The 26436-nt window shown below is 42.1% G+C and overlaps 1 protein-coding gene across 2 annotated transcripts in view; it reads left to right on the top strand.

Annotated features, from left to right (window-relative positions):
• Positions 1-26436, top strand: part of HS6ST2 (heparan sulfate 6-O-sulfotransferase 2) — a 279322-nt gene that overhangs the window by 192392 nt on the left and 60494 nt on the right. The window contains exon 3 of one of the 2 annotated variants that reach the window (XM_037016998.2): positions 4529-4561. The exons of the other annotated variant lie outside the window; for it this stretch is intronic. Within the exon in view, the coding sequence (XP_036872893.1) occupies positions 4529-4561 (33 nt within the window). The remainder of the gene's footprint in view (positions 1-4528; positions 4562-26436) is intronic. 2 annotated transcript variants of the gene reach the window in all.

The following is a 26436-nucleotide window of genomic DNA, read 5'->3' as shown; positions in this document are numbered from 1 at the left end:
GATGGGATTCTAGTGATTGACCTGCCACCATGGGAATAAAGTTGAGTATAAACCCTTTCACCCCAAGAACGTTCTACTGTCATTTCTTTGGTCAAATTGAATCCATAGTGAACTTGCCCAGGGCTGAAACCCTTTGGCAAGACAGGCATGCATTGGCCTGTCCAAACAGTTGGTTTCTGTGCTGATTGAGCACTGCCCATGCCGTATTGGTCACTAAATATGTTGGATGTCATTACTGGGGTGGGTGTTATACTTGTCCCATTTTGTAGATGAGGAAATCAAGGCCGAGAGATTACAGTACCTTTGCAGCATCACACAGTTAGTTAGTAAATGAAAGAGCCTGAACTTAGAACCCGATCTGTGAAACTCCTGGGCTTCATCCATGGCCCCACACTTCCTCTCAGACTTGTGTGTGAGCAAAAGAACACTTTGCAAGTAAAGAGAACAAGTAAAGCTCTTTGTTCTGCAAGCGAAGAAAACAAGTAGCTCTTTTTGCCTAGGGTCTTAAGACCCATTCAGGCCTCTTGACTGGCTTCTCCATTTCCCCCACCGGTTTGAACAAGAGTCCTTTGCCTGGGAGTTTGTGGGCATGGGACCCCTTCCTGTTTAGGGGACCTGATGTTGCATGCAGAATGATAAGCATTTCCACTAGGACCGACCGTTTGACTTTCAGAGGTCAAATGAAGATGTAGCCTGAGATACAAGAGGAGGTGGCAGTTCATTGGAATGCCATGTGCTGGGTCAGACCAAGTTGAGGGGGAAGAAGGTTCCCTAAGTAGGAACAGGTGGGAAATCAAGGGCACAGCAATCTGGATGTGGGAGTTGGCCGGCGGAAGAGCAAATCAACCTGGTGTCAGAAACCAAAGAGGATAAAAGGGCCACTGCTTGGCTGCTCCAGAACAGGGGTACATAATTGGCTCCCATGGAGTATATTATCTGCCACAGATTTGCAGTCAGACTGAAAAAGTGTTGGTGTGGGTGTTTTTATAAAACCACCCTTCAAAAACTCTGAGCACCTATGTAGGCTTTATCTGGGACCGTGTGGCTGTGGAGGTCTCTGCTGATTGACAGAGAATAATCACTGACATCCCAGGCTTCTGGAAGATAAGGTGCATGGGTGGAAACAGAAATGGGGGGTCAATTGTTCATCATTTAGATATTCTGTGTTACTCTCAACTAAGTTGCCTGGTATAAATTTTCCATCCTAAAGAACCACACACTGTATGTCAAATAAACAAAGCTGTTTTCCCTGGACAGAATGATTTGATCAGCTGCATTTCAACTTGGTTGTTATTTAGGCCATGTTCTCCTTTACTCATAAACTCCGAATGTTGGGCTCTGAGTTGTCTGAACTATTAATGGTGTGTTGTACTGAGAAAATGATTAGAGACTGATGGCCTTTTAACTAAATTGCCTCCAGAATGCAAGGCAAAAACTATTCAAGAATTACAGAAGATTGGAACTGGAAAATTTTAAGACACTACCTTATAAAAATCCTTCACTTCATATTGCTCCCTGAGAGGGGAGAGAAAATAATTTTCCCAAGATCAACTAAGTTGATAAAACCAGGATTAGAAACTAGGGATCCTGACTTTCAGGCAAGGGCTCTCAGAATTTTACCTCTTCCTGTTGTTTCTATGTCTTCATTTGGATCCTTATCATCAAAGTGAAAAGACAGCTTCATTTGTTATCAATGATAGTGGGTAGGTGCCATCGTTTGAGGTTTTTGGTTAGCATGAACCACCACCTGGAGTTTGGGAGCTCCGAGTCTCACCCAGTTCCTATTTCCGCAGTGATATGTATGGGTTTCCCTCATTTCCATCTTTTCCTTTCTCTACTAATTGATATTTGGGCAGTAACTGTCCCTTGAGGGATATTTAATCACACCTTTTCAAACCTCGGCCCAGAGGAAGGTTCCTCTTACTGCTGCTTCTCCATCCAGCGCCTGGGGCACGGGCACAGCCACAGCTCCAGAAGCTGCTGTTGCATTCCCAGAGGCGACGGAGCCAGTCACGGAGTGTCACCCGGGCTGGCTGGTACAGAACACTACAGCATCCAATGAGGAAAACTGCTGGGATGTGGCACTGCAGTTATGATGAAGCTACCATTTGAAGCCTTCTTGTTTTTATAGCATTTTGAGATGCGAGCATGTGGAATTCAGTGGGCAGCAAATGGCCCATCTGGAACAGCCTTTTGGGGGCTTTCCACAGGAGAAATCATGAATAAAAAGAACGTCCCTTCCAAGCAGAAAGAGGATTCTTTCTAATACAAATGTTGACTCTGATGCCATTGGATATCTTCTCCATACATAAATAAAGACAAATAAAATGGGGAGAGACTTCCCTAGGGTTAATAGCATATAGTATATTTCTTTGGAACTCTTTTCCAAGCAGATGGCCTAAAAAGTCTTCCACAAGATAGTTAATTCCGTGAAGACAGGGATTTCTGCCTGTTTTATTCATGCTGTATCCTCAGTACCTATAACAATGCCTGTCATGGAATAAATAATAATTATTTTGTGGGGTGATTTTTTTATTGAATATATTTTGCATGCAACATTGTATAAATTTAAGGTGTACAATGTGTTAATTTGACTCATGTAATGTGATTGCTGGTGTAGTGATATTTAGCACCTTTATCACATTACATAATTATCCTTTCTTTTTATTAGTCTTTTTAAAAGATCCCATTTAAGAGCCTTCCTAAACAGTGAGTTGTGTGTACATATGTGCATGTGTGCATGAAATGGGTTCATAAGGTTAATTCATTTTTTTCTAATTAGTATGTCTCCCCCCACCCCCCCTTTTTTTTTTTACCTTTCCCTCCATGGCCTATCATTCACTTCTGATGACTACTCACCATTTTGATTGATGCACCTGAAATATCTTCCCGGCTCACTGCTGAATATTCTACCTCTGGCAATCTGGACTCCCAGGTAAGGCAATAGGCTTCTAGATGTCTTACTGCAATCACTGGGCAAACTTTAATAGGTAGTTGAAAAGTTTACATAGAAATAAAATAACGATAATCTCAAGAGACAATAGTTCCCCTGATTAAAGTTAAATGTCATCCAGACTCCATATAAATCAGCTATGTACATATTTATATTATTTGAAGATTTCTATTAGTGCAGCAAAATGAAAATTACAGCTTTGGAAAATGCTACATATTTAACTTTGGAGTTTTCTAGTACTGTGCTAGGAATCAACATATAGCTTTGTTTTCTTGCTTTGTTGTATTTTTTACCCAAGTTGTGTTATTTTTTGTTCATGAGGCCAAGTACAGTGGAAGAGGTCTTAGCCTCTCTTCACTATGTAGGGGAACAAACTCATGGGGTAGGTCAGAATACTCTAGATAACTTTTTTCTTACGGCTGGCATGGAAGTGGAGCACACTGGACCCCAAATGGTAAGTCAACTAACTGAGGTGTCTTGTCTAACATCTGTTGTCAGGGCTCACCAAGTACACACCACTTTTGTTTCCCATAGCATTTGCCTTTCCAGCAGTCTTACCAACTCACAGACCCAGAGAAGGGGGCTCAGCCACATCAGGAATTGATAATAAAAGTCTTACAGTGCTTCTCCAGTGATGATGCAAAGGGTCTCCCATTAGTCCTGCAATTAGAATTCTCTTTTAATTCATTTCTAAAGCATCCAGACAAATGCGATGTATGGGAATACTTCTGCCAAGAAAATGTACAGGCCATGTAACTCGTCTTGGGCACAGAAGTGTTATCACATTGTAATATCCCCTGTTCTGGCTTAACGCAAACTGGAAAGCTAACTGGGCCTATTTGAACTCCTAAATTAGCAATTGACCCATGCACAACTTCACAGTCCCTGCCAATAGCAGAAATTCACATAGTAGAATTAGTGTTTTGTGACTCTTAAGACATATATTACGAAAATAGCTAAGCCTTTCTTTTTCGGAATGGAGAGACATTGTTTACGTTGGTGGATGTCTTGCGTTTGGGTGGAAGGGGCTAGAGTGATGATTTATGTTTCACTTTGTGTGTGTGCTTTGAATTTTCATCCTTTTGAAGAGCATCAGCAAAGCCTCATCATTCATTCTTTTCCTTTCTTTTTGTTATGTACGTTTCATGTAGTCCTGATAATAGGAAAAGTGTCTCTGTTCTTCCCAGGTCCTTTCAATCAGCATTTGGTGTGGTTTGGTTTGGTTTGGGTCTGGGCTTTAGTGACTTTGGTTTTTTGCTTAGAGTACCATCGTTTTCATGAAAGGGCATAGAATTAGCATGACTGAGGGGTAGGTCTGTCATTCTCAGCCCCTAGCCCTCCAGAGGTGTGGCTCCGGGTGCTGCCCTGTCTGGTGCAGAGTTCTGATTTGTAATGACCCCTTGGCTTGAGAGGAACTAATGGGGAGCAAAGAGGGAGAGCCATCCAGGAGCTGTTCCCTTGCGGTTTGGGAAGCTGGAAAACTATGCCATCAAAGCAAAGTGGAAAACTTTTATTATGTTAACTTTTCTCTTACCAACCCCTTGCTAGCACCTGGTTTTACTGTTCCTTTAACAGGTGGAGGATTTTTCAGATTCTAGATGCGGCAAGGTAAGTGACAATGTATTTTTAGTTTAACTGACCCTAAGTAAACTAAAGTAAATAGACTCTGCAGCTGCCTATAAGTTTAATTTCAATACAATTAATATGTTTTGGCTTGGACAGATTCTTCCCAGGGCTCTAAGTTTAAAAGAGCTGAAACTACCCAGGCATTTAGTCTCAGGTCTGAAAGCTGACCCACTTCTGAAGTGGGGTGAAAGTTCAGGAACAGCACAGTTGGTCATTTGGTCATTAGCTCCTCCTCCTCTTTGCTGACGTGGGATGACTCGGTAGACTGTTTCTATAAAGGAGACCCCACCATCCACAGAGTGGTCTTCACGGTGCTTCAGGCATGCCTGCCTGTTGCCAGGCTTGATGGTGGCTTATGGAACAACTATGTCAGCATTTCATTGAAGGAAAATCAATTATTTGAAAATATCAGGGTTTTTGAAGTATGTAAATATGTAGGCTTGCAAGGTAGAATAATCCCATAGGCCAAGAGCCTTTATGATATGAACTCTACCACAGAGCAAATCTAATCAAATACAGGAGCAATCCTAACTGTGCTTGTGGAAGGATATGGAGACTGTTCCAGGACAGGGCCTCTGCTGGCAAGGACTGCTGCCACAAGTGCTCCATCGTATTGCTCCCAGTGCTGAATTGGCTGGTGAGAATCATAAGCCGTTTTGTAAATGTGCACTCTAGTTGCTGGGCACGTTGTTTTCTAAGATTATGATGCTCACCAGTACTGTGTTTGGCCTGTGATAGGCTTATTGGCTTCAGAAATATTTACCACTGTCTCTGCTTTCTCTTCCTGTCCACCTAAAATGCCATCCTCTGCTGCCTGGCCAAATAGGTTAGCAAGACTGAAAGCTATAGCTTCAACATTCCTCCACTAAGGCAGACTTATTAAAACAGAACTGATGGGCTATTTTTTAGATTCCCAGTTTAGCTTTCAATAGCTGGGCTTCCATATTCACATCAGGGCCTCAGTGGATTTATTTGACAGCTGAGAATGGTAAATTCAGTGGTTAATTCCACAGTCAAATTATAATTCATTAAGATAAATGGCATAGAAATACAGAGACACCTAATCACACAATATTGTATGAGAGGGCATTTAAAGATCATAGATCAGATGTGTCAATGTGGCAAGAGTCCTAGGTTCTGTTACTAACTAGTGGGGTGACTTTGCTCAAGTCCCATTTCTTCAGTGAATGTTGATTTCATCTGTAAAATAAAACAGTGGGTGACCATTAAGACAATGGTCAGTAACAGGGAATACTATCTCAATAATGGCTTTCATGGGGAAAATAGTGAGATTTTTGTTTTATTTTTTCTTTACAATTGGCTACGTAATAGAACCATGTCTCTGTAACGGTTTTGTTATATAACAAAGCAAATCTTGACATACCCTGTTTTTACTATGGTGCTGATCAGAGCAATTTATACCTGGTGTTAGTTTGTGAGAAAAGAGGAGTACTGATGGTGAGATGGAAAAGAAATGGCTTTGGTAAATATCCTTGGGGCCATTTTTAATTCTGGTGGACTGAATGATGTCTGAAAACTACTTGCAAAGCTAGCATACTTTTCAACCACTAGTAAAATAATAAGGCAGTAATTCATTTGGTGATCTCCACTGTATATGCAGTTTTATAAATACACAAGATTATGATGATCTCTGCTTCATAATTAACAATTTGCATAACTACTTGCTATTATTTAGTTGTCTGAATGGATTTTGTAATCCAGAGAAAGAAGGGAACAATCAGTGGAAGCCATCCCAAATGCCTTGTATTATTGATACGCACATGCACAATTAACAGTTATGCTAATTGTTTCAGACCACAGCCTCATTTGTTTTTCTATAGACAGCAAAAACACTAATTGCCAGAGTGTTTGTCACTCTCTCTCTCTCTCTCTCTCCATCTCCTATAGCCAGCCATATTAGAAAGTCTGCAATTGCTTGTAAGCAAATTAGTTCGCTTAGATTTTCAGTGTACATACCATTTTATGATGGGGTTTCCGAGCTTGTGTTTAAGTTGGCGATCAGTGCCTTGAACAACCAGACTATTTTTATAATCATTTTACCAGCAAGCCTCTATGAATTTAAGGAATAAAAGGATGCTGACCTGACATACCAATCAGTTCTGTTGCTGCATTTACATTCTACTTTGTATTCATATCTTTAAAATCACTGGCAGATAAGAAATAAACCTGCATATGACAATCAGAGAAAGTCAAGGCTGGAGAAGGCCTTTAAGATCATCCTGTCAAATTCCTTCAATTTTCAGATGAGTTTGATTGTCAGTAATTCAAATATCAGTAACAACCACCAAATCAATAATGCCACACCTTTTTTTAACTTTCAAACCACTGTGAATACATGTGAATTGTAACTGGTTGTTTTGGAATCATGTAGCTTCAACTTTGTTTGCAAAAAGTTGAATCAGATTTCTTTAAAGAGGCCTTCCTAAGGTTTACGTAAACACAGATGGAATGTTGATAGTATATGTGTGAAAGGAGATGTCCTGAGCAAAGCACTTGACAATAGGAGATGCTCAGCCCATATCAGCTCTCTTCCCCTCATGCATGCATGGATTCCCTAGCTAACATCAGCACAGCGGAAGTGTTACTTCAGAGACTGAGAGTATGGGCTCTTAGAGTCCAACTGTCCTTGGATCCTATCCTGGTGCTGCTGCTTTCTAGCTGTGTGACCTTGAGTAATTTATTTATCCTCTGCGGACTTTCAGTTTCCTCCTATGTAAGATGTACTTTATAGAGTTGTTGCAAAGAATGGGATCAGGAAAAGGCTATATGTGCCCATCATGGTTCAGAATCCAACAGCTTCTTCTCCGACTTCAGTCTTCTTGAACTCTGGAGGTTCTGGCACTTTGGGACCTCTCCTCTTACTTGAAAGCATTCCTAATTAATCTTAGTTCACCCGTCTTCTCCACAGTTCTTGGGTGTCCTTTGTTAGGATCTCTTAAGTGTGCAGCCACCCCCCTCCACCCCCAACTTTTAAATGGAGCAATTCCCAAGGTCCTGTCATTGGTCTGCTTCTCTTCGTTTGCTGTGTTCTCATTCTGGGTAATTTCATCGCATCACATAGCTTCACCTTTCCCCCCTACTCTAATGATTCCCCAATTGACCTCTCCAATCCTTAACTCATTCTGGAGCTCCAGGCTAACTCCAATTTCCAATGACCTGCTGAGCACCTCCAGGGCAGGATATCCTAGGATGGAAGTGTAGTCTGGCTTTTGTCATCCTGTCTCAGGAATACAGGTGAGGGAGTCGAGCTTCAAGAAGTAATAAGAGTTGAAAACAAGGAAGACATCTGGGCACTTGAGCAGAAGTAGCAATAGTCTAAGTTAGCAAAGTGGTTCACAATGAACTTTCCAGAGAAAGCATGACAAGTAAACTGAATTTCTGTTCATATGAACTAGAGGGGTACATTGGCAATTGAAACTTTAAAAGGTGTATGTTTTCTAGGGAGAAGGAAAGAGCTTCCCTAATGAAAATTGAGTTCAACTGTTGGGTGCTGGAAGGTTGACATGTTTGAGGGAAATGTTCATTAAGAATATCTTTTTGGGGACTACTTTTATGGTCAACCTTGCTTCAGTGCTTTATTATTCAAACACACATGCCAAGAGGAAGGATAATGGGTGAGCATGTGGGAATTTTGAGGCACATACATGCATAGGCACAGACACACATGCTAGGACAGATATGCCTGAGGTTTTGAATGGATGAAAATAATTCTGTCAAGGTAGATAGATTTTTTTTCTTTCATTCTGCAAATATTTACTGAACACCTATTAGACGCCACACTCTCTGTGGAGCAATGGGGCTGTGAATATAGAGCATGTAATCTCTGTCCTTAAGTGTCGAATACACTTTTTAGTTATATGCAAGTACATTGAGAATTTAATTTGGTCTAGAACTATCTGTAGCATGTGACAAATTGTTCATTGACTGTAACCTTGCTGACAATCTTAATGACCAAAGAGCAACCGAAGGGAAATAAGTCAGTGTTAAAGTGGGAAAAGAATGTGCATAAATTCAAATTAGAAATTGATTACTTCCTTTAAATTTAGTAAGTATTGAATTACTTTGGGACTTTACACTTCAAGTTGGCTCCCAGGGTTTCAGGTCAGAGTAAGAATGATTATGTCTCACCCTTAAACTTAATTAGAGCAAAGGGATAGACAAATCTTGGTTAATGTGTATAGTATTGTTAGGAGAATTCTTTGTAAACGAGCTACTAAAGAAACTACAGACCTGGCTTATAGCTTTAGCACAGGGAAGAGTATTACTTTTGAAGAAGGGTGATACCATTCCCCACCTTCCCAATATTAAGGACAATCCCTCCAGTTGAGCTACTGCCCTATGGAGCATTCGGAGGCCATCTGAACCCTCCAGATTTTAATGGTCCAGGACATTGGGTGAGCTCCTTGCCTTCCTTGGTGCCTGCCAGCCTCCTTAACAGAAACTCCGCATGGCCCTTTGTTTGCAAACCTTCAATCCAAGCGCTCTTGGTTCCAGCTATCAATTTCAAAGTTGCCTCCTGGCCACTCTCAAGTCCCAAAGAGCCCTCATTGCATTTAATACCCTGAACACCTACCTTGAAGCCCCAGAGCTCCTGCGATGGATATGTACATGGCGCTGCCCCACTTCCCCTCTGCCAGCACCTCCTCAGTACCCTCATGGTGCAAGAGCTCATAATAATGCCGCACATATTAATCAGAGTTCCTATTTCCTTTGCCCTAAATGAGGTAGCGACATGGATGTACTTCTCTTGCTCTGGCTGGAAGTTCAGAATAATAAAAACGTCCTTGAATTTATGGTCCTAGATGTCTTTATTCTTGTTTGCATCAACTGTAGTCTAACTTCTTTTATCTCGCCAAGATTTCTTCATTCAGTATGTATCTGCTGAACACTTAACCATATTCCCGACACTGTTCTAGGCAATGAGGACAATAAGACAGACAAGGTCCCTGTTCTTGTGTTTCTTAAAGCGGGGAAGGGTCCTGGGTATGTTGAAGAGAAACTGAAAATATAAAGTATACGGGTAAATGAACATGCTACTCTCAAAGAGTAGTAAGTGTCATGAAGAAATTAAGTGGACAAATAGTGATTGGATGGGTGGGGAGCAACTAAGGTGGACTTTGCTCTTTGCTTTTGTTGGTTTGGCATGGACTTCACTGCCACTTTGGCCCTTTGGTTTCCTCGATTTCATACTTTCCAGGATTTGGTACTAATTCTAATTTTCTGGCTTCTGGCTGCTCTATCATTAGGACCACCTTCCTTTAGCTAGTCCTGAAATAACCCAGTAGACCCTCTTATTAAACTCCTGTTCCACACTTTTCTCGTCCCTGTCAGCATTAGAATTTGGCAGGTTCACCCTCTTTCCTGGAGATGGGCCAAGAATCCCTTAGGGATATTTCACTTGATTACCCAAAGCATTTTTGTTACTCAAGGCAAACTACATGTTGAAAGAAAAGCACAAGTATGACAGGTTAGAGCTGTGGTGGCTTTTGGTTTGGCCTACTTCTGCAGAGCAAAGAGCCCTGGATTGGGAGTCAGAAGACCTGAGTCCCAGTGTTCTCCACTACACATGAGCTATATGGCCTTAGATCACTTCCTCTCTCTGAGCCTGTTTCTTCACCTATAAAATCAGTGTTCAGAGGAGGTGATCCCTACAGTTCTTTCTAGCTCTGAAGTGGTACAATTACTTGTTTTCAGAGACGTGGGCCAACAGTTCTTTCCAACATTCTGTTTAATTTTATAAAGTGGATATGTAGGAACATTTTCCAGTGTATCACAGCTGCTTAGATTAAACATAAGTTTTCCGGCAAAAGCCAGCTTTACAATTCTTGTAAATGTCACAAGAAGTTAAAATATTGCTTCTTGTTTTAACCTCTGCCAGCTAGGGTAGCAATTCACCACCACAGACACACTTCTCAACTTCTTATATGTGAATACTTGAAAGTTCACTGTCTTTTCAGCTTGCCCACAGGAAATCTTCAAAGAGAACCAAATACCACTAAAATGCTGGAAGGCATTCTAAGTTTGTTTCAAAATGACATGGCACAGGTGTTGCCCACCAGTGAGTTAGGTGCCAAGAAAAGCATGTTCGCTCTTAGAAGGCCACTTACCTCCTCAGGACCTAGCCAAAGCCCAGGTGGAACTTGAGGTAGGAGGCAGGAAGCCTTCCCTCCCTACCTTCCCCAGCCTTCCTACATCTGCTGCCCCAAAAGGGCTTGTGGGAGAAGATGAGGGAGCAGGAAGGGTGGTTTGGAGAAGGTGAGACAGACAGAATGCTACCAACCTCTCAAATACCCTTGCAGGTCCCTTCTCTGTCACTGCTCCACTTATTACCTAGATACTTGGTCATGTCCCACACACAAAAAATCCACTCCATGACTAGAGTTTAGGAACGCAGGCAAACATCCAGAGAAAAGCTGGGCATGGTTCTGTGCCAAGGGTGTCTGAAGGAGAAGAGGATCCCAGAGGGTTTAGAAACTTCAAGATGTGCATCTCTGATTTGCAGTCACAGGATACTGACATAGACAAGGAGGGGTCTTATGGGGAGAGGTGAGGAAGACAGCACAGGGAGTTCCAGTATGGTTCTAATTTAAAAGGCTGTGAGGCAAGACAATGACTTCTCTAAGTACATGCAGCTAGTCATGGACAGATTGGGGACAAGAACCCAAGTCAACTGCATCCTGTCCAGTACCTTGATCTGTAAATTATCTTTGTTAACTGGTATATTTTGCTGGCTTGTTTGCTTCCTTTTGCTGTTTAATTCTGGTGCTACTTCTGTTCACAGCACTTATAATGCATTATTCTCAAAGAACTTTATCAATGAAGGGGGGCAAAATCCCTTGGGCAGTAGATAAGGCCTATTTTGTTTTGAAGGATTTGGGGCCAGCTGATCGTATAAGGCCACATAGAGGAGAGTGGCTGGATTGGAAATAGAGCCTAAAAGTCAAGATTCATTTGAAATAAAGAAAGAAAGGAAGGGTTGTGGCTATAGACTGGGGCTCTACAGTTGCATGTATACATCATCCCTTTAATGCTCATTCTTAATTGCGGCTATCCATTCTCCATGAAAAGTTTTAAATGTCTTTTATTTTAGATTCTCAGTACTTTGAATCCTTTCCTAGGTGTATTTGTTGCCTGTGCCGTATCTTTCTATTTCAGTATTTTAGATTTTTTGGTCTGCAATATTTAGATGATAATGGTCTGCAATATTTTCCATTAATTTGGTCAGACTGTCTTGTCTAGAACATTTATAGTACAACTAAACTATATATCACAGGAGGTCTTATGTGCATGTAAAATAGAGAATGCTATTTCACAAGTTCAAAACTACTAGATTATTTCTGTTCCCCTTCTGGAGTAGAAATATTTCCTCCGTGGCAAATGGCCCTTCAAAATCCTAAAATTGCACCTAGGAAAAAAAATGACTGTCACTGTGGTACCATGGGGCTTCCTGTCCCTTCACTTTCATTGGCTTACTGTCCAATTCACTCCATTGATTTTTTTCCAGACAGCTCATTGCCTTATCAGCCCGACAACTGGAATTATAAGGGAACTTCATCAAGACCTTATGTGGTTTGAAAACTGTTCAACTTCCACAATTTTGGCCATGGGTATGCTAGAAACCATTTGACTGCACATTGGTCTTCTCACGGCTCCTACAATTTTCGACTCGATTTCTGCTCGCCACAGGGCACAGTGTACCTTCTCTTCTCTGCAAGCTCTTGTTCATTTGTCAGGAGCTCTAAATGAAGGCAGCTCATGTACAGCTGTGGAATGTCAGTCATCCTAAACTGGCATAAATGGACCTTTAAATGCCCTTTACTGATTGTTTCTATATTAAAATGTAAATGCACATGAGACTTTATGAGCAGCCTGTGGATAGTCTTGCTCCCATTTTTTCAGATGAATTGATTTGACAATGTCATAGATGATGCATGAGGCAAAATAGTTTCTTAAGCCCATTACAACTTGTTTGCATGGAAAGGAGTAAGAGCCACAGGGAAGAAATGAATATTATGTGATGTTTTAAGCAGGAGCCATTTTCTAACTCACAAACACCTTTTAGATGATAGCTCACCTTCTGAATGTATGCAGGGGAAAGTGGTCACTGTGATATTCTTCTACTCAAATAATCTTGCTTGACTAATTAATGAGAAAAAATTGATTTCTGGTTATATAGGAAACATGTTTTCTGAAATTTGTAAGAGTGAATAAACTGAGAGCACCTCAAAAAGTAGTTATACATGCAGGTATCTTTTTGAGAAAACTAAACAGGAGGGAAGGCTAGGAGATTTTTGATGAAGATTCTCTCACATAATACAATGTTATACCATTGAAGAGCCATTTAATTATTACACACTGATCATAAAAATCTCATGGTAAGCCAACCACCAGGAAAGTTCCATTAGCCTCATTTATTCCTTTCAGTATGAGCACCTTCAGTGTCTCTTTTACAATGCTAGTAAAATATTTATAAATAAAATAATACTCATGAGGTTGATTTTAAATTCAGTGCACATGAGCTGTGGTTTAATGGGTCTTGCCAATGGGTTTCAGCCCCGGGCAAGTTCGCTATGGATTCAGTGTGACCAAAGAAATTGACAGCAAAACGTTCTTGGGGTGAAAGGGTTATACCAACTTTATTTCCAGGTGGCAGGTCAGTCACTAAAATCCCGTTCACTCAGAGCGAATCTGCCTGCAGCAAGCCAGTCTCTGCCTCTGGGCCCCTCAGCCGTCCTCTGGGCCCCTCTGTTCTCACAGTCATGCTGCACAGCCATCCTCCTGGCCTCTCTGCACAGTCATCCTGCACAGCCATCCTCTGGGCCTCTGTCCTCGGCGCTGCCACCACCCCAGGCTCTGCTCTGCTCTCCTGAAGCCTTGCAACCCTGCCACCCTGTTGCATCCGGAGCACTGGGTGGAGCTCTTTATATAGAGTCAACAGCCATGTATTGCCCACAGGTGTGCAGTGAACTAGTCAACCAGGGCCAGGTGAGAATCCTGCCCACAGGAACTCTCATTTTATCCACACACTGTCTCCCCATTCACAGGGGCAGTCCACTGAAGTACCCCTCCCATAAGGGCAGCCTGTCTTTTTCCTTGGTCAACAGTGAACCCTGCCGACTTTCGCCAATTGTCTTGCCAATGGGTTTCAGCTCCAGGCAAGTTCACTATGGATTCAATGTGACCAAAGAAATTGACAGCAAAACGTTTTTTGGGGTGAAAGGGTTTATTACCCGACTTGTTCTCCCGGTGGTAGGTCGAGCACTAGTGCCTTGCCTCCCCCCAGAGCACTGGGCCGAGCTCTCTATTTAGAGCAATAATAGCTTATTGCCTAAAGGTGTGGAAGCGGCAGCCCAGCAACAGGCCAGTTACATCATCAGGTGGTTTAAGTTCAGTGAGGATCCTGGCCATAGGAACCCCAACTCCCCCACAAAGGACTCAAGCAATTGGTGTTGTCCTTCAGTGATCATAGGCATCTGTAGCTACCAACAGTACTGTCTGTTTCCCGGCCTCTAATTCTGGTCAATCCTTGTCATCATTGGCAAATGTACTTCAACGATTATGTTGGTAAACATTCTCATAGGATTGGGAGTGGGATATTAAAAAAAAAAATTGAGAGATTCCAAACTATGTAATACAGCTGTAATACATGACGTTTGATGACATCTGATGTTAGTCTTTCATTTTGTTGGACCAAACAAGGTGAAATTTCATTTATGCTATTTTGTATCAAATCTGTAGAATGCAAGTATATCATTTTGATGCGAATACAAGCAATTTGAGTGTAGGAAAGAGAAAATGTTTGTAACTAACAATGCCAAGATGGAGCTGAAGGGACAAGGGAAGCCATGACAGGATGTGGGGAAGTTGGGGTTCCTATGGCCAGATTCTCACTGAACTTAAACCACCTGATGATGTAACTGGCCTGTTGCTAGGCAACCACTTCCACACCTTTAGGCAATAAGTTCTTATTGCTCTATCTAGAGAGCTCGGCCCAGTGCTCTGGGGGTAGGCAAGGCGCTAGTGCTCCACCTACCACCGGGAGAACAAGCCGGGTAATAAACCCTTTCACCCCAAAGAACGTTTTGCTGTCAATTTCTTTGGTCACACTGAATCCATAGCAAACTTGCCTGGAGCTGAAACCCATTGGCAAGACACAGGAGAACTGCAGACCCTGTGCTACCTTCTCTTGTTACTACAACTTCCCTGTAGCAGTTCTATATGTTCTAGAAATGTTGTGTTCTCAGAAAGCAGAGCTAATAAAGAGGGCTTTGTAAAATGGGAGGAAGCCAATGATTGCCATTTAATTGCATCTTTAGTGTGATTTTAGCCCCCTGCTTTGAGAAGCATTGATCTGCTCAGTGTTGTTTGCTTGAACAACTGCTCTGCCAGACACTGCGCCAGGCACTGGGCTTACAGAGGTGAATCAGAGAGAGATCCTGCCTTTATGGAACTCACATTGAACTGTGGAGACAGAAATAAATGTGATGGACTATGGTGCCTGCTAATATAAAGGCACACAGATGGCGCCTCAAAAGGTCTGCACTAAGTCGAGGTTGTGGGGTCAGAAGCTACTGAAACTCTTCTAGGAGCTGCCATAGCGAGTGATAGGGTAGGTTTGCTCATTTTCTTTGCCCCAAATAAATCTCTTTGCAATCTTGGCATGATTCATATACATACATATTAAATCTATTTGCCAGTTTGAAATGCAGGTTGAAGGGTGAGATCTAGCATCAAAATAAGTAGGTTTTATTGGAAATATTCTAGAGCTTCTCCTTGAATGTAGAACTGGCCTAGGTCAGAATAATTTTCAGCTGACCTGTTGTGAAGAGCCAGCCTTGATTTTCTTTTCTTCTGTTTGCAGCACCAGCTCCATCTTGAGCAGCTGAGCCAAGAGCACATATTCATTGCCTGTTTACACAAGACACTTAATAGGCACTGAGTGGAGGATTAAGATAGCCCTATCTTCTGGGAGCTTATAATCTGAAACAGACAACAAACTGGAAAGAATATCTATTACACCTGATATGCTTATTTCCCTTTTTATATAAATTCAAAGAAAATGAAGTGGCATGTCACATTCTACAGGATTTGTAAAACCTCTGGAGGGTATTCTCTCTCTTTTTCTTACTTTTCCAGGTGGAAGCTTTTTGAATATATTATGTAATGGACTATGGTATTATTTTTTAAATTGGGGATGGAAAAGCAAGCAATATTCTTTTTTCAATAAATACTGTCAACAAGTCACATTGGAAAGTATGGATCAAATTAAAAATGGATTCTTGATTTGCCATGGGGAAATAATGTGCAGTGCTTCAAATACTCTGAGGTTAGGGTCAATTTGAGGGTAGCAGAGGTATCATAAAAATTCATTTAAAAAACCAGCCTTGAGATATTTCCTAGTTGTAATAATCCCACGAGTGAGAGCAACATCTGTGGAATAATAAAAGTGTTTAATTGGACCTTTTTAGCTGGAGGAGATATTACCAAAACATGACCAAAGATTGGAGCTGAGGCAATGCAGTAAAGTAATGGGGATCAGCTAAGTATTATGTTACAGGGATGTAGTCATTTGTGAGAAAATGGTGAAAAAACTAGGACATGTGCCAAAGCAAGATGAACTTCCCAAAGTTTACATGTATGTGAACAAGACAAAGACAGAAGAGCAGAAGTTCAGAGATAAAGAAAAACAAAGTAGCAAGAGGCTGAGCCAGAGATGGACTGAGACAATGAATTGAAAATCAGCCAACCTAGGATCACATCCTGACTCTTTTAAATTCACCGTGAGACCTTGGTTAAGTCACTTCTCTCTGGGCCTTGGTTTCTCCATCTGTAAAATGAGAGAGTGTGCTAGGAGCTGTCTCTAGAACTTACCAGCTCTCTAGTTCTACTCTTGAATGATAGGTAAATGAAAAGACAGGCAGGTGGGTAGGTAGGAAATACAGGCTAGTATGCAAACAGACAGACTGGCTGCATGCATGCATATATTAGTTTAACAAAAATAGAAGACCAAAATTATGGTGGACCAGTGGACCATGAATCACAAAGAGCACCAACCAGGGTCACAAAACTGTCTCATCACATTTATTTTCTACTGAAACATAGATTAGTTTCAGGTGTACAATATAATGATTCAACATTGATATACATTGCAAAATGCTCACCATAAGTCTAGTTACCATCTGTCACCATAGAGTTATGACAATATTATTGAGTATATTCCCTATGCTGTACTTTCCATCCCCATGACTTATTTATTTTATAACTGGAAGCTTGTACCTCTTAATGCCCTTCACCTATTTATCCCATCCTCCCACCCCATCACCCATGGCAACCACCAGATTGTCTGTATTTATGAGTCTTTCTATTTTGTTTTACTTGTTCATTTCTTTGGTTTTTAGATTCCACATATAAATGAAATAATATGGAATTTGTCTTCCTTTGCCTGGCTTATTTCACTTAGCATAATACCCTCTAGGTCCATCCATTTTGTTGCAAATGGCAAGATTTCTTTCTTTTTTATGGCTGAGTAATATTCCATTATATATATATATATATATATATGTACCACATCTTCTTTATCTTTTCATCTATTGATAGACACTTAGATTGTTTCCATATATTGGCTATTGTAAAAAATGCAGTGAACATAGGAGTGCATATATCTGTTCCAATTCGTGTTTTCTTTTTCTTCAGTTAAATACCTGGAAATGGAATTGCTGGATTGTATGGTAATTCTCTTTGTAATTTTGGGGGGAACCTTCATACTGCTTTCCATAGTGGCTGCACCAATTTACATTCTCACCACAGCACAAAAGGATTCTCTTTCTCCACATCCTCACCAACACTTGTTATTTCTTGTCTTTTTGATAACAGCCATGCTGGCAGGAGTGAGATGATTTCCCTGATGGTTAATAATGTGGACTATCTTTTCATGTGCCTGTTGGCCATCTGTATGTCTTTTTTTGAAAAATGTCCATTCAGGTCCTCTGCCCTTTTTTAATCAGATTATTTGTTTGCTTTTTTGGTGTTGAGCTGTATGAATTCTTTATATATATTTGGATATTAACCCCCCATCAGATATCTCATTTGCCAGTATCTTCTCCCATTCAGTAGGTTGCCTTTACATTGTGTCTGTGGTTTCCTTTGCTGTGCAAAAGCTTTTTAGTTTGGGGTAGTCCCATTGGTTTATTTCTGCTCTTGTTGCACTTACCTGAGAAGACAGATCCAAAAAAATATGCTAAGACCAATGTCCAAGAGTTTACTGTCTATGTTTTCTTTTAGGAGTTCTTTGGTTTCAGGTTTTACATTAGGTCTTTAATCCATTTTGAGCTTAGTCTCATCACTTTTGATATTGCCATGGTGATCTGAGGAATTGGCAGCTTGCCTTTGCCTGGCTTTGGCCCACCTTTTAGGGGGCTGCTGTTGAGTTATTTTCTGACTGGCTTGGCTGTCTCTCCTCCACAGGCTCAGAAGAGTAGTTATATGCATATCTGTGAGTGACCTCTGATGCCCAAATGGAAGGAGAACTCAGATGTCAGACTTTGTACACATATGACCCTTGACTCAGCACTCCGAACAGAAGCTCACGTCAGAGGGAGGGATAAAAAGTGACCATTTTTAATGCTTAAGGGTGAGGAAACTCAAATAACTTCCCATGTGTTTTCTGGCCCAACTTTTCTGTCTGGATACCTGTCTGTGTTTCTAAAGTTCTATGGATAATTTTGAGAACACTGTGTTCTCCAGGCTTTCAATTTTTACCTTATTTGCAGGGTTGGGGAACTGATGGGAATAATTAGTACTTGTCAACCTCCCAGCCAGCCAATGACTTTAGTAAGGAGCTAACAATGTACCTAGTAGACAAACGAATTGCAGCGAAAAGATGAGGCTTCAGACCGGTTTTAGCGTCTGGCTTCTTTCACATCCATTCTTCTTTGCAAGGAACAAAGCACTGTGGTTTTCCTGCTTTGCTTATGATTTACCATCTCCCTCTAAAGTAGTACCCCAAGAGTTTAGCTTGAGGGTGCAGGGCCTGATAGCAGGCCCCCTCCAGGTGAATTTGATTGGATGTTGGTCTCTTGAAAACCTTCTCTGGCACCTGGGATGCCATTTTGAAATCTATACAGAGCTTCACGTTCTGATGCCTAGTATATGTGAGAAGAAAAGTAACTCCCTCAAATTGGGTTTCTTCAGTGAAGGCTCTTCAGGATAACAGAATGTATATCATACCCTATCACTATAGTACTTTCTTAAGTGGCTTTTGCCATCACTAGAACCCCCACTTTTGCAGGCCAAGTGAGTCATGAGAACTAAGAGCGGAGTGAGCATGTTGTGTGAGGAAGATGGTAAGATGGTAAAGAGGCCAGGCTGGCCACAGGCAAGTTTGTTAGACCCAGTGGCTGGTGGTGCTGGTTGAGTCATGCGGAGAGGATGCCGAAAGGCTGGGGACAGGCTTACTTCCCATGTGTACCTCCAGCATGACTCTTCCCTGGGCTCTAGACTCATATAACCAATATCCTACTCTGCATCTCCAACTGGGAAGTTTAATTGGTATCTGAAACTTTACCTTCCCTGAAACAAACTCCTGACTTCTCCCCCAAACTTGCCCCTCTCCCCGTCTTTCCCATCTTAGGAAATGGCAACTTTGTCCTTCCAGTTGCTTTGGCCAAAATCCTCAGAGTTTCTTTCACAATTCCTTTTCCCTCCCAGGCCTCATCTAATCCATTAGCCAATTCCATCTCTTCTGCCTTCATAATGTCGCTGGAATCTGACCACCTCTCACCACCTGCGCGTCAACTCTGCCATCCTCATCCAAGCCACCATGATTCCTTACATGGGCTACTGTAAAAAGCCCCTGGCTGCTTCTCCTGCTTCCACCATTGGTCTGCTACAGCCTGTTCTCCACCCGATAGCCAAGCTGATGATCCCTTTCAAATGTGGATCCAGATATTTTCAATCCTCTGTTCAAAACCCTATGGTGGCACCCCCATCTCACAAAGAATACAAGACTGAGGCCTCCCTGGGCCTGGACGGGCCTGCACAGTCTGGCCCCCGTTCCTGATCTGACCTCATAGTTTATTACTGTGCCCTGTGCCCATCCCTGTAATCACACTGGTCTCCTTGATTTACTTTAAACAATAGTAGCCCTGCGGCTACCTGGGGGCTTTTGCATTTGCTCCTCTCTCTGCCCAGAAGGCTCTTCCTCTAGATATTTGCAGGGGTTGGTCCTTAAAGAAATCAGGTCTTTCCTCAAATGTCACAAGAATAAGATTGCCAAGGAGCCTGATTCTTAAAAAGAGGTCACTGGACTTGGCCCAGCAGGTGGTCACTGGTGACCTCTAAGAAAGCAGCTGCAATCAACTGGTGGAAGAGAAGACTGGTTGTTTACTATGTGCATCCCTTACTAGACTCTGTGGTTCTTGAGTTCTGAGCTGTTGTTTCATTCATCCTTGTGTCTCGAGCATCTGGTCTGGTGCCTGACACCTAGTAGGTTTCCAGTCAGGGTCTGTGAAATGAGGACACGAGTCTCGTTTTTAAACAGTTGGTTACATTAAAACCCATTAAACTGCTGAATACTGTGATGGCTGCCTCAGGCTTTTCAGAGCATATGGTTGTAAAATAAACCCTGCGCATTCACTGCAGACCCATTCCCCGAGTACCAATGTGTGACACGGTGTTAAGCACATATGATTTAGAGGTATTTGGTACACATGGGGTTGGGGAGGTGGAGACTGAGACTATCCTAGGCCACTTAGGGAGATAAGAAAGTTCTTTCTCTGCTTGTGTATTAACTGCTCACTTCCTTTTCAAGTCCCCCTTCCAGAGACACTAGAAGGCTTATTTAAATTCAAAAGCTATCCTCGGGGGTAAGCAAACTCAGTGATGATGGGAATGTTCATATAGTTAACACTCAGCTGGTGGTAGAAAAAGTACATTTGATGTGGATTCTCCCAACAATTTTAATTGGGATCACTTTCATCTCCTGTCTGTCATGTGACAGTGGTTCTAAAGTTCACACAAGCATAGGAATGGCTTTTCTCCTACCACTTTGCTCACTCTTTCAGGTTCTGCCCTCTGAGGTCTGTCCCTAAACACCAGTTCAAGAGCGTTGCCCTTCCTGAAACCCTTTATTCCTGGAGCCTGTTGACACCAGCAGTAAATGGTGTTTGCCTTTGCTGAGAACTGTGTGGTCACTTCTGCAGCCCGGGCTTACATAGCCCTGTAAGCCAGTGGCTGGGGAGTCTTGGCAGGACGCTGCTACCATTTCTAGCATTGCTCTTACGCCTGGCAAATGTCAGTTATAGACTTCACACCCTCTATTTCCTGAATGGGATCATGACTTGTAACCTATTTCTGGGGCCAGTCCCTGGGGGCTGCCCAGTCTGCCCTGAAGTCTATTATGCTTATCCTGTGTGGTATTTATGTATAAGGGAGGCAAGACAGCATCACAGGTGTGTCCAAGAAAAGGTAGTCACTCGGCCACCCTTTGAGGTCATGTCATACTCCTGCAAAAGAGGATTTTTCTGTAACTCTGTTGAAAATCAATATGCCACCCAGTGTCATTCAACATTTACTGAGTGCCTGTCAGCCTGGATGTAAAGAAGGTGGGGGAAATACAGAGATGAAACATGGTCCACATACCCTCAAAAAGCCCACAAGCCACAAAAGTTAAGGTAAAGGTAAAAGTGCAGCTACATCTTCTGATTCAGTGTGATGAAATTAGATCTGAACAGAGTGGAGCTGAGGGGAAGGAACTGATGTAACCCGGGGCTGTTGCCTAGAAGACTAGCAACAGAAAAGGCAACAACTGTAGGTTTTCAAAGAGATGCAGGAGTTTGCTGGGAGGGGAAGGTGGTGAAGGGCAGTGCAGGCAGAGGAAGCAGCTTCATAATGGCCCAGAAGCAGAGGCGAGCAAGGAAGACCGAGGAAGGGCAGTGGTGTGGCATTTAGACATTGCGTATGGTGGGGTTTCACCATGAAGGATCTTGGGAGCCGTGCTGACATGCAGACCTGATTTGGAAGGCAGTAAGGAGCCATCGAAGGTCATCAGGTAGCGGAGGTGAAATAGCTGATTCATCCAGAGCTAAGCCTGGCACAGGTGTGGAGGGTGGAAGGCCATGGGCTGTTGCCACGGTAGTTACCGCCGTAGGCTCCCCATTACTGCACGGCCCACGTGCGGACAGCTCTTAGTGGGCAAGGGGTCCCGATTCTAGTCCAAAGTCCTGTGTTTCCTGGGCAGATGAGCTGCAGTCCCGCCACTTGTCCTGACCCCTGTTACACTGAACGTGGAACGAGAGCACGTTGTTCCAAGGCAAAAACCCTCAGTAGGAGACTGTTTGTAATCATGCCTAAAATTACTTCGTTATTGGAAGTGTGTTTGATCTGTGATTAGGAGCTGGATTAAGAAATCAAGTAATCAACCATTGAAATGGTAACCATAATTGTTCTATAAACAACCTGCTTCCCCTGCCTCCCCAGCCCAAAGAACGAACCTCAAAACAGATGCCTTTCCTATTGCTTTTCCTCCTGTGGGTTTTTGCCAGGGCTTTTGAGCCATGTGCCAGGCAGAGAGCAACGCCTGCCAGCCACAGGGCCCCTTTCTCCCTCACATATGGATCACTCATGTCAGGCTAAGACAAGAAACCCAAAGAGTGGAGCTGTGAAAAATATGCATTTCATTAAGATTTGCTTAGTGAAGGAGAAGAGGTTTACTTCTAACAGAGGTGAGGAGAAACTGCTTGGAGTTCAAGGTGAAGACCAGGTAAAAAGAAAAACCCTCAGAGACTGCTGCCATTTGAGTGCTTTGGTGGAAGTGAATTTTGTCCTGAAGGGTTTTATTCTAGGCCCAAAGCATTCAAACACCACAGCCCACAGAGGTAACTATTCAAGTAAAAAAAACCTTTGGGCTTGTTGACGTTTTCTTTTGTGGGACTGCACTATACTTAACCTTTCAGATGTGTGACAGTCATAAGTTAAAAGCAAGACCTAGATTTCATTTTGGAAAGACTGGCAGCAGCTGGACAATACTGCCAACTGAAGCAGGGCAAGAAAAGCACCAACTCTGTTCCCATAATGCCTAGAGACAGCCAGACAGGAGCAACTTGGCGTGTTTATCTGTTTGATCATTTTTCTGACAGTAGGAGGAAGCGAGCTTCACTTTCCTCCTTCCACATCATTTAAAACCCAAGACACTTAGAAATCATAACATGGAAGGGTCTTTCCAAATGCTTCCATTTTACAAAATGGGGAAAAAGGCTCACTGAAGGTAGGTGACTTACCTTTTGCCCTCAGCTAGTGCTCCGCAGAAACGAGGCTATAATCAGGTCCATAAGCCAGGGTTTTTCAGTGTTAGATAAGAACAGGGCTTCATCTGCCCCATGGGAACAACTCCAGTAGCCCAGTAATAACACTGGCTCTTTCCCAGAAATTCATTTTGACAAGTCTGCATTCTTGCCACTTGGCATGCTCATGTCACCAACTATAGCTAAGCCTGGCATAGTGCATTACAGTTTGCACAGTGCTTCTCACCATAACATCATGACTGTAACTGCCAGTGTTGTCAATGGCTTTACTGGTGGTATTTGAAGTGATAGTGTGTCATAGACTGGGATTCCTTTCTGTTAGAGGAGTTTGAATTCCTTTTTTTTTTAGGAGGACTGAGGAAAGTTTTACTTTATGTTGTCATTCCCAAAAGTATTTCTAAATAAAAACATTAAAATATTCTGTGTGTGAAATACAACTACCTCAGAATTGGAATGGACTTAAGGTACAGTGAGCAGTTCTGGGAGACAAGTCAGTAGAAGATTCTAGGTCAGGAGTAAGTGCTGATAATGGATTTCCAGATACTTCAATTCCTAGAACACTGAGAGAAGAAACTGATTACTGAACAAAATGGAAGAAAGAGAGAAGGTGAAGGCAAGAGGCTGAAAAAGGGAGAAGGGAAGAGGTTAAGGAGAAACCTCTGATTGAGACTGGGAACAAACAGAAGTTATGTCTCTTTTTTCCAAAGTTATGCATTCACTGGGGTGAACAGCTGATACTTGAACATAAAGTACCTGAGTCTCTCAGAGCTTTCTGCTTGGAAGTTAGTGCCTTGGGAAACTGAAGATTCTTTCCATTTCCTAGGGAAGTTGCTAGTTTTGAGTTTTAAATCAGAATCAGCAAGTTATGGCCCCCAGGCCAAATCCAGTCTGTTGCATGTTTTTTTGCATGGCGTGTAAGCTAAGAATGGTTATTTCAAATGGCTGAAAAAGATAAGAACAACATTTTGTGGTACTTCAAAATTAAATAAAGTTCAAATTTCAATGTCTGTAAGTAAAACATTTTTTTAGAACACTGGCCATGCTTTTGGTTACGTTTTGTCTATGGCTGCTTTTGTGCTATAACAGCAGTCTGCAAATCCGAAAATATTTACTATCTGGCCCTTCACATAAAAAGTTTGTCAACTCCTGCTTTAAATGGAAGTAGCTTTATTATCTGAAAGAGTTAAATAACTCTCTCTGGGCCCCAACTCTTAACCGGAGGAGAGTTTAGACACTGGGATACTGGGACACTCTGGCTCAATACAACTCAATTCAATGACTTTCACTCTTAACCACTATACTTTCAGAATCAAATTAGAAAAATGGAATGTTATGCTTACAGTCCAACTACAAATTGTATTCTGCAGAGGTTCCCCAGATATTTGTTTTCTAAAATGTAATATTAAGGTTTCTAATCATTCCAAATGAGATTAAGAGTAAATTTTATCATTTGCTCTTTGTAATGACCTGCTTCATATACCCAGCAACAAGCAATTTGGGGTCCGCAGGCTGTTTGAAGACACATTTTGTATAGATTAGCTGTACCCTGCCTGTATGGTTAAGTTAGCAATTTGACTTTTAAAAAGAAAAGCTGTGATTTCAGTACATCGACAGCAACAGCTTTGCTACTAGGCAGGTTGTGGGGACAGGCAGTTACTTGTCTGTACCAGTTTCTGGCCAACTCTTCATCTATTCGTTGTGGCATCTCCCACCAAAATGCCATACCAAAGCCAGGGCTCTCCAAGGGTGTTTTAGAATAATGGAATTGAGGCAGGAATTTCAGTACCACCTAAAGCTTGATTCCGGATCTCCTCACTAGTTGATTCTGGCTCAGGACAGAGGCTCAGGAGATAAATGAAGAGGCTGAGGATCAAGGTCAGGAAGGCATATTTTGCATGTTGGGACATGGAACCTATAAATCATTTCTCATGCAGTTTAAAGACATATTTTGCAGTTATTAGCTGTCATTTAAACTCACATTAAGGCAGTTTTCTGCTTTTTATTACCTCTTTCGCGAGTATCTGTCTTAGCTGCAGCTTATATCTAAGAGAAAAGGATGGATTCTCTAGCTAGTTGAGGTTTATTCTCCTAGCTAAGAGGGTTGAGGGTCTTTCAACTCCCATTTCCATCACTGCTTCTTTGAACTGGATTACTTTAATGAGTACTGTGCTTTGTAATTTTCCCATTAGTTTTTTTATATTTCTAATCAATAGTTCCATACAATTATGACCTTACATTTCCAATTACATTTCATTTTGAAATCTTACTATTTTTCATGGGTTTCGACAGCTCTCTCGCTTTTGGCTCTTATGAAGTCTAGTAGGTTCCCTCCACCTTCATCCCTTGGCTTTTATGCTCTGCTAAAGTCATCAGAACAGCTTATTTTGTATTTCAGGAGGCTTCTCTGAAATCAGAGCAAAGCTATCTGCTGATGGGTCTGGTTGCGAGACTGAAGATTTATCTGAGGATTATCAGAAATGTCGACTGGTGTCTTCTGTTCGGGCAGGTTACAAACGATGCGCCTTTCGCTGTGGTTTCTTGTGTGATGACCAGTTTAAATTCCCGGTGTTTCACTTGAGTACTCTAGAAACTGTTGTGTAGTTGATCACCTTGAATGATTTCCAGTAGGCCCTTCCTTATCCCAAAGGAGTGTCGCTTAGGATGAAATTCATTCAGAGAAGTATTGATCCCTCAGCCATCACACTCCATTGATTCTGGTCCCCCCCCACCACCACCACAACAGAGCAGTGTCCTTCATGGGCCCAGAATGTTCCTCTTGCCTCTGAGCACAGTTGTTTATTCAGCAAGGGCCTCCATTAAGTCAAGCAACTCTATAAGGTAATGAGGCTTGCTTTAACAAGCATAGCAGAACTTCTACATCCAAATGAGCCCTGGCTCCCTGGCTCTCCTTTTTCATCATCTTGCTTCTTTCCAGGAGAAAGTAATAAGTCAGAGGGTCCATGCCAACCCCACCTCCCTCCCCAACTGCTGAGTTCCCTGAGAGAGACCTGTTCTCAACTCCTATTCCAAATAACTGACAAGGAGAGATGACAAGTAGATAGAGGGCATCCAGTTAGTGGGCAAGAAGCCCAAGTCTGGCAGAGAAGGGAAAACCCTGAATACAGTGGGCACAACAGAGGATTTCTATTGCTGTGTAAGGGATTCGTAAAGGCAGACTGTTGTGAACCAATTATTCCTTTATTGCTCCTAAATATACCATGACTGAGCAGCGAGGGGCAAGGAAGAGGTCTCATTTGAGTGCCCTAGAATTTAATATTATGACTCAGCAATTTCTTTGAGAGTAGGGAGCAAAGAATAGTATTTTTGTATCACTAGAGCTTTGCCAGTAGCAGGTGGTAAGTGGGTTGTTGTTGAGACAATAGTAGATTAGAGCTGTGAACTTAACTGTGAACTTGTACAATAAGGCCTCTACTGCTATAGTGAATATAACATCAGAAGCATGACCACATATTCTTTAAAAAATAGTTAAATTATAATCTGCCATTTCCCATTCATCACCATTATTCTGTGGACTCA

The sequence above is a fragment of the Manis javanica genome, chromosome X (genome assembly GCF_040802235.1).
Source record: "Manis javanica isolate MJ-LG chromosome X, MJ_LKY, whole genome shotgun sequence".
Lineage (NCBI taxonomy): Eukaryota > Metazoa > Chordata > Mammalia > Pholidota > Manidae > Manis > Manis javanica.
Note: the sequence above shows the minus strand (reverse complement) of the source record. Positions and strands in the feature narration are given on the sequence as shown.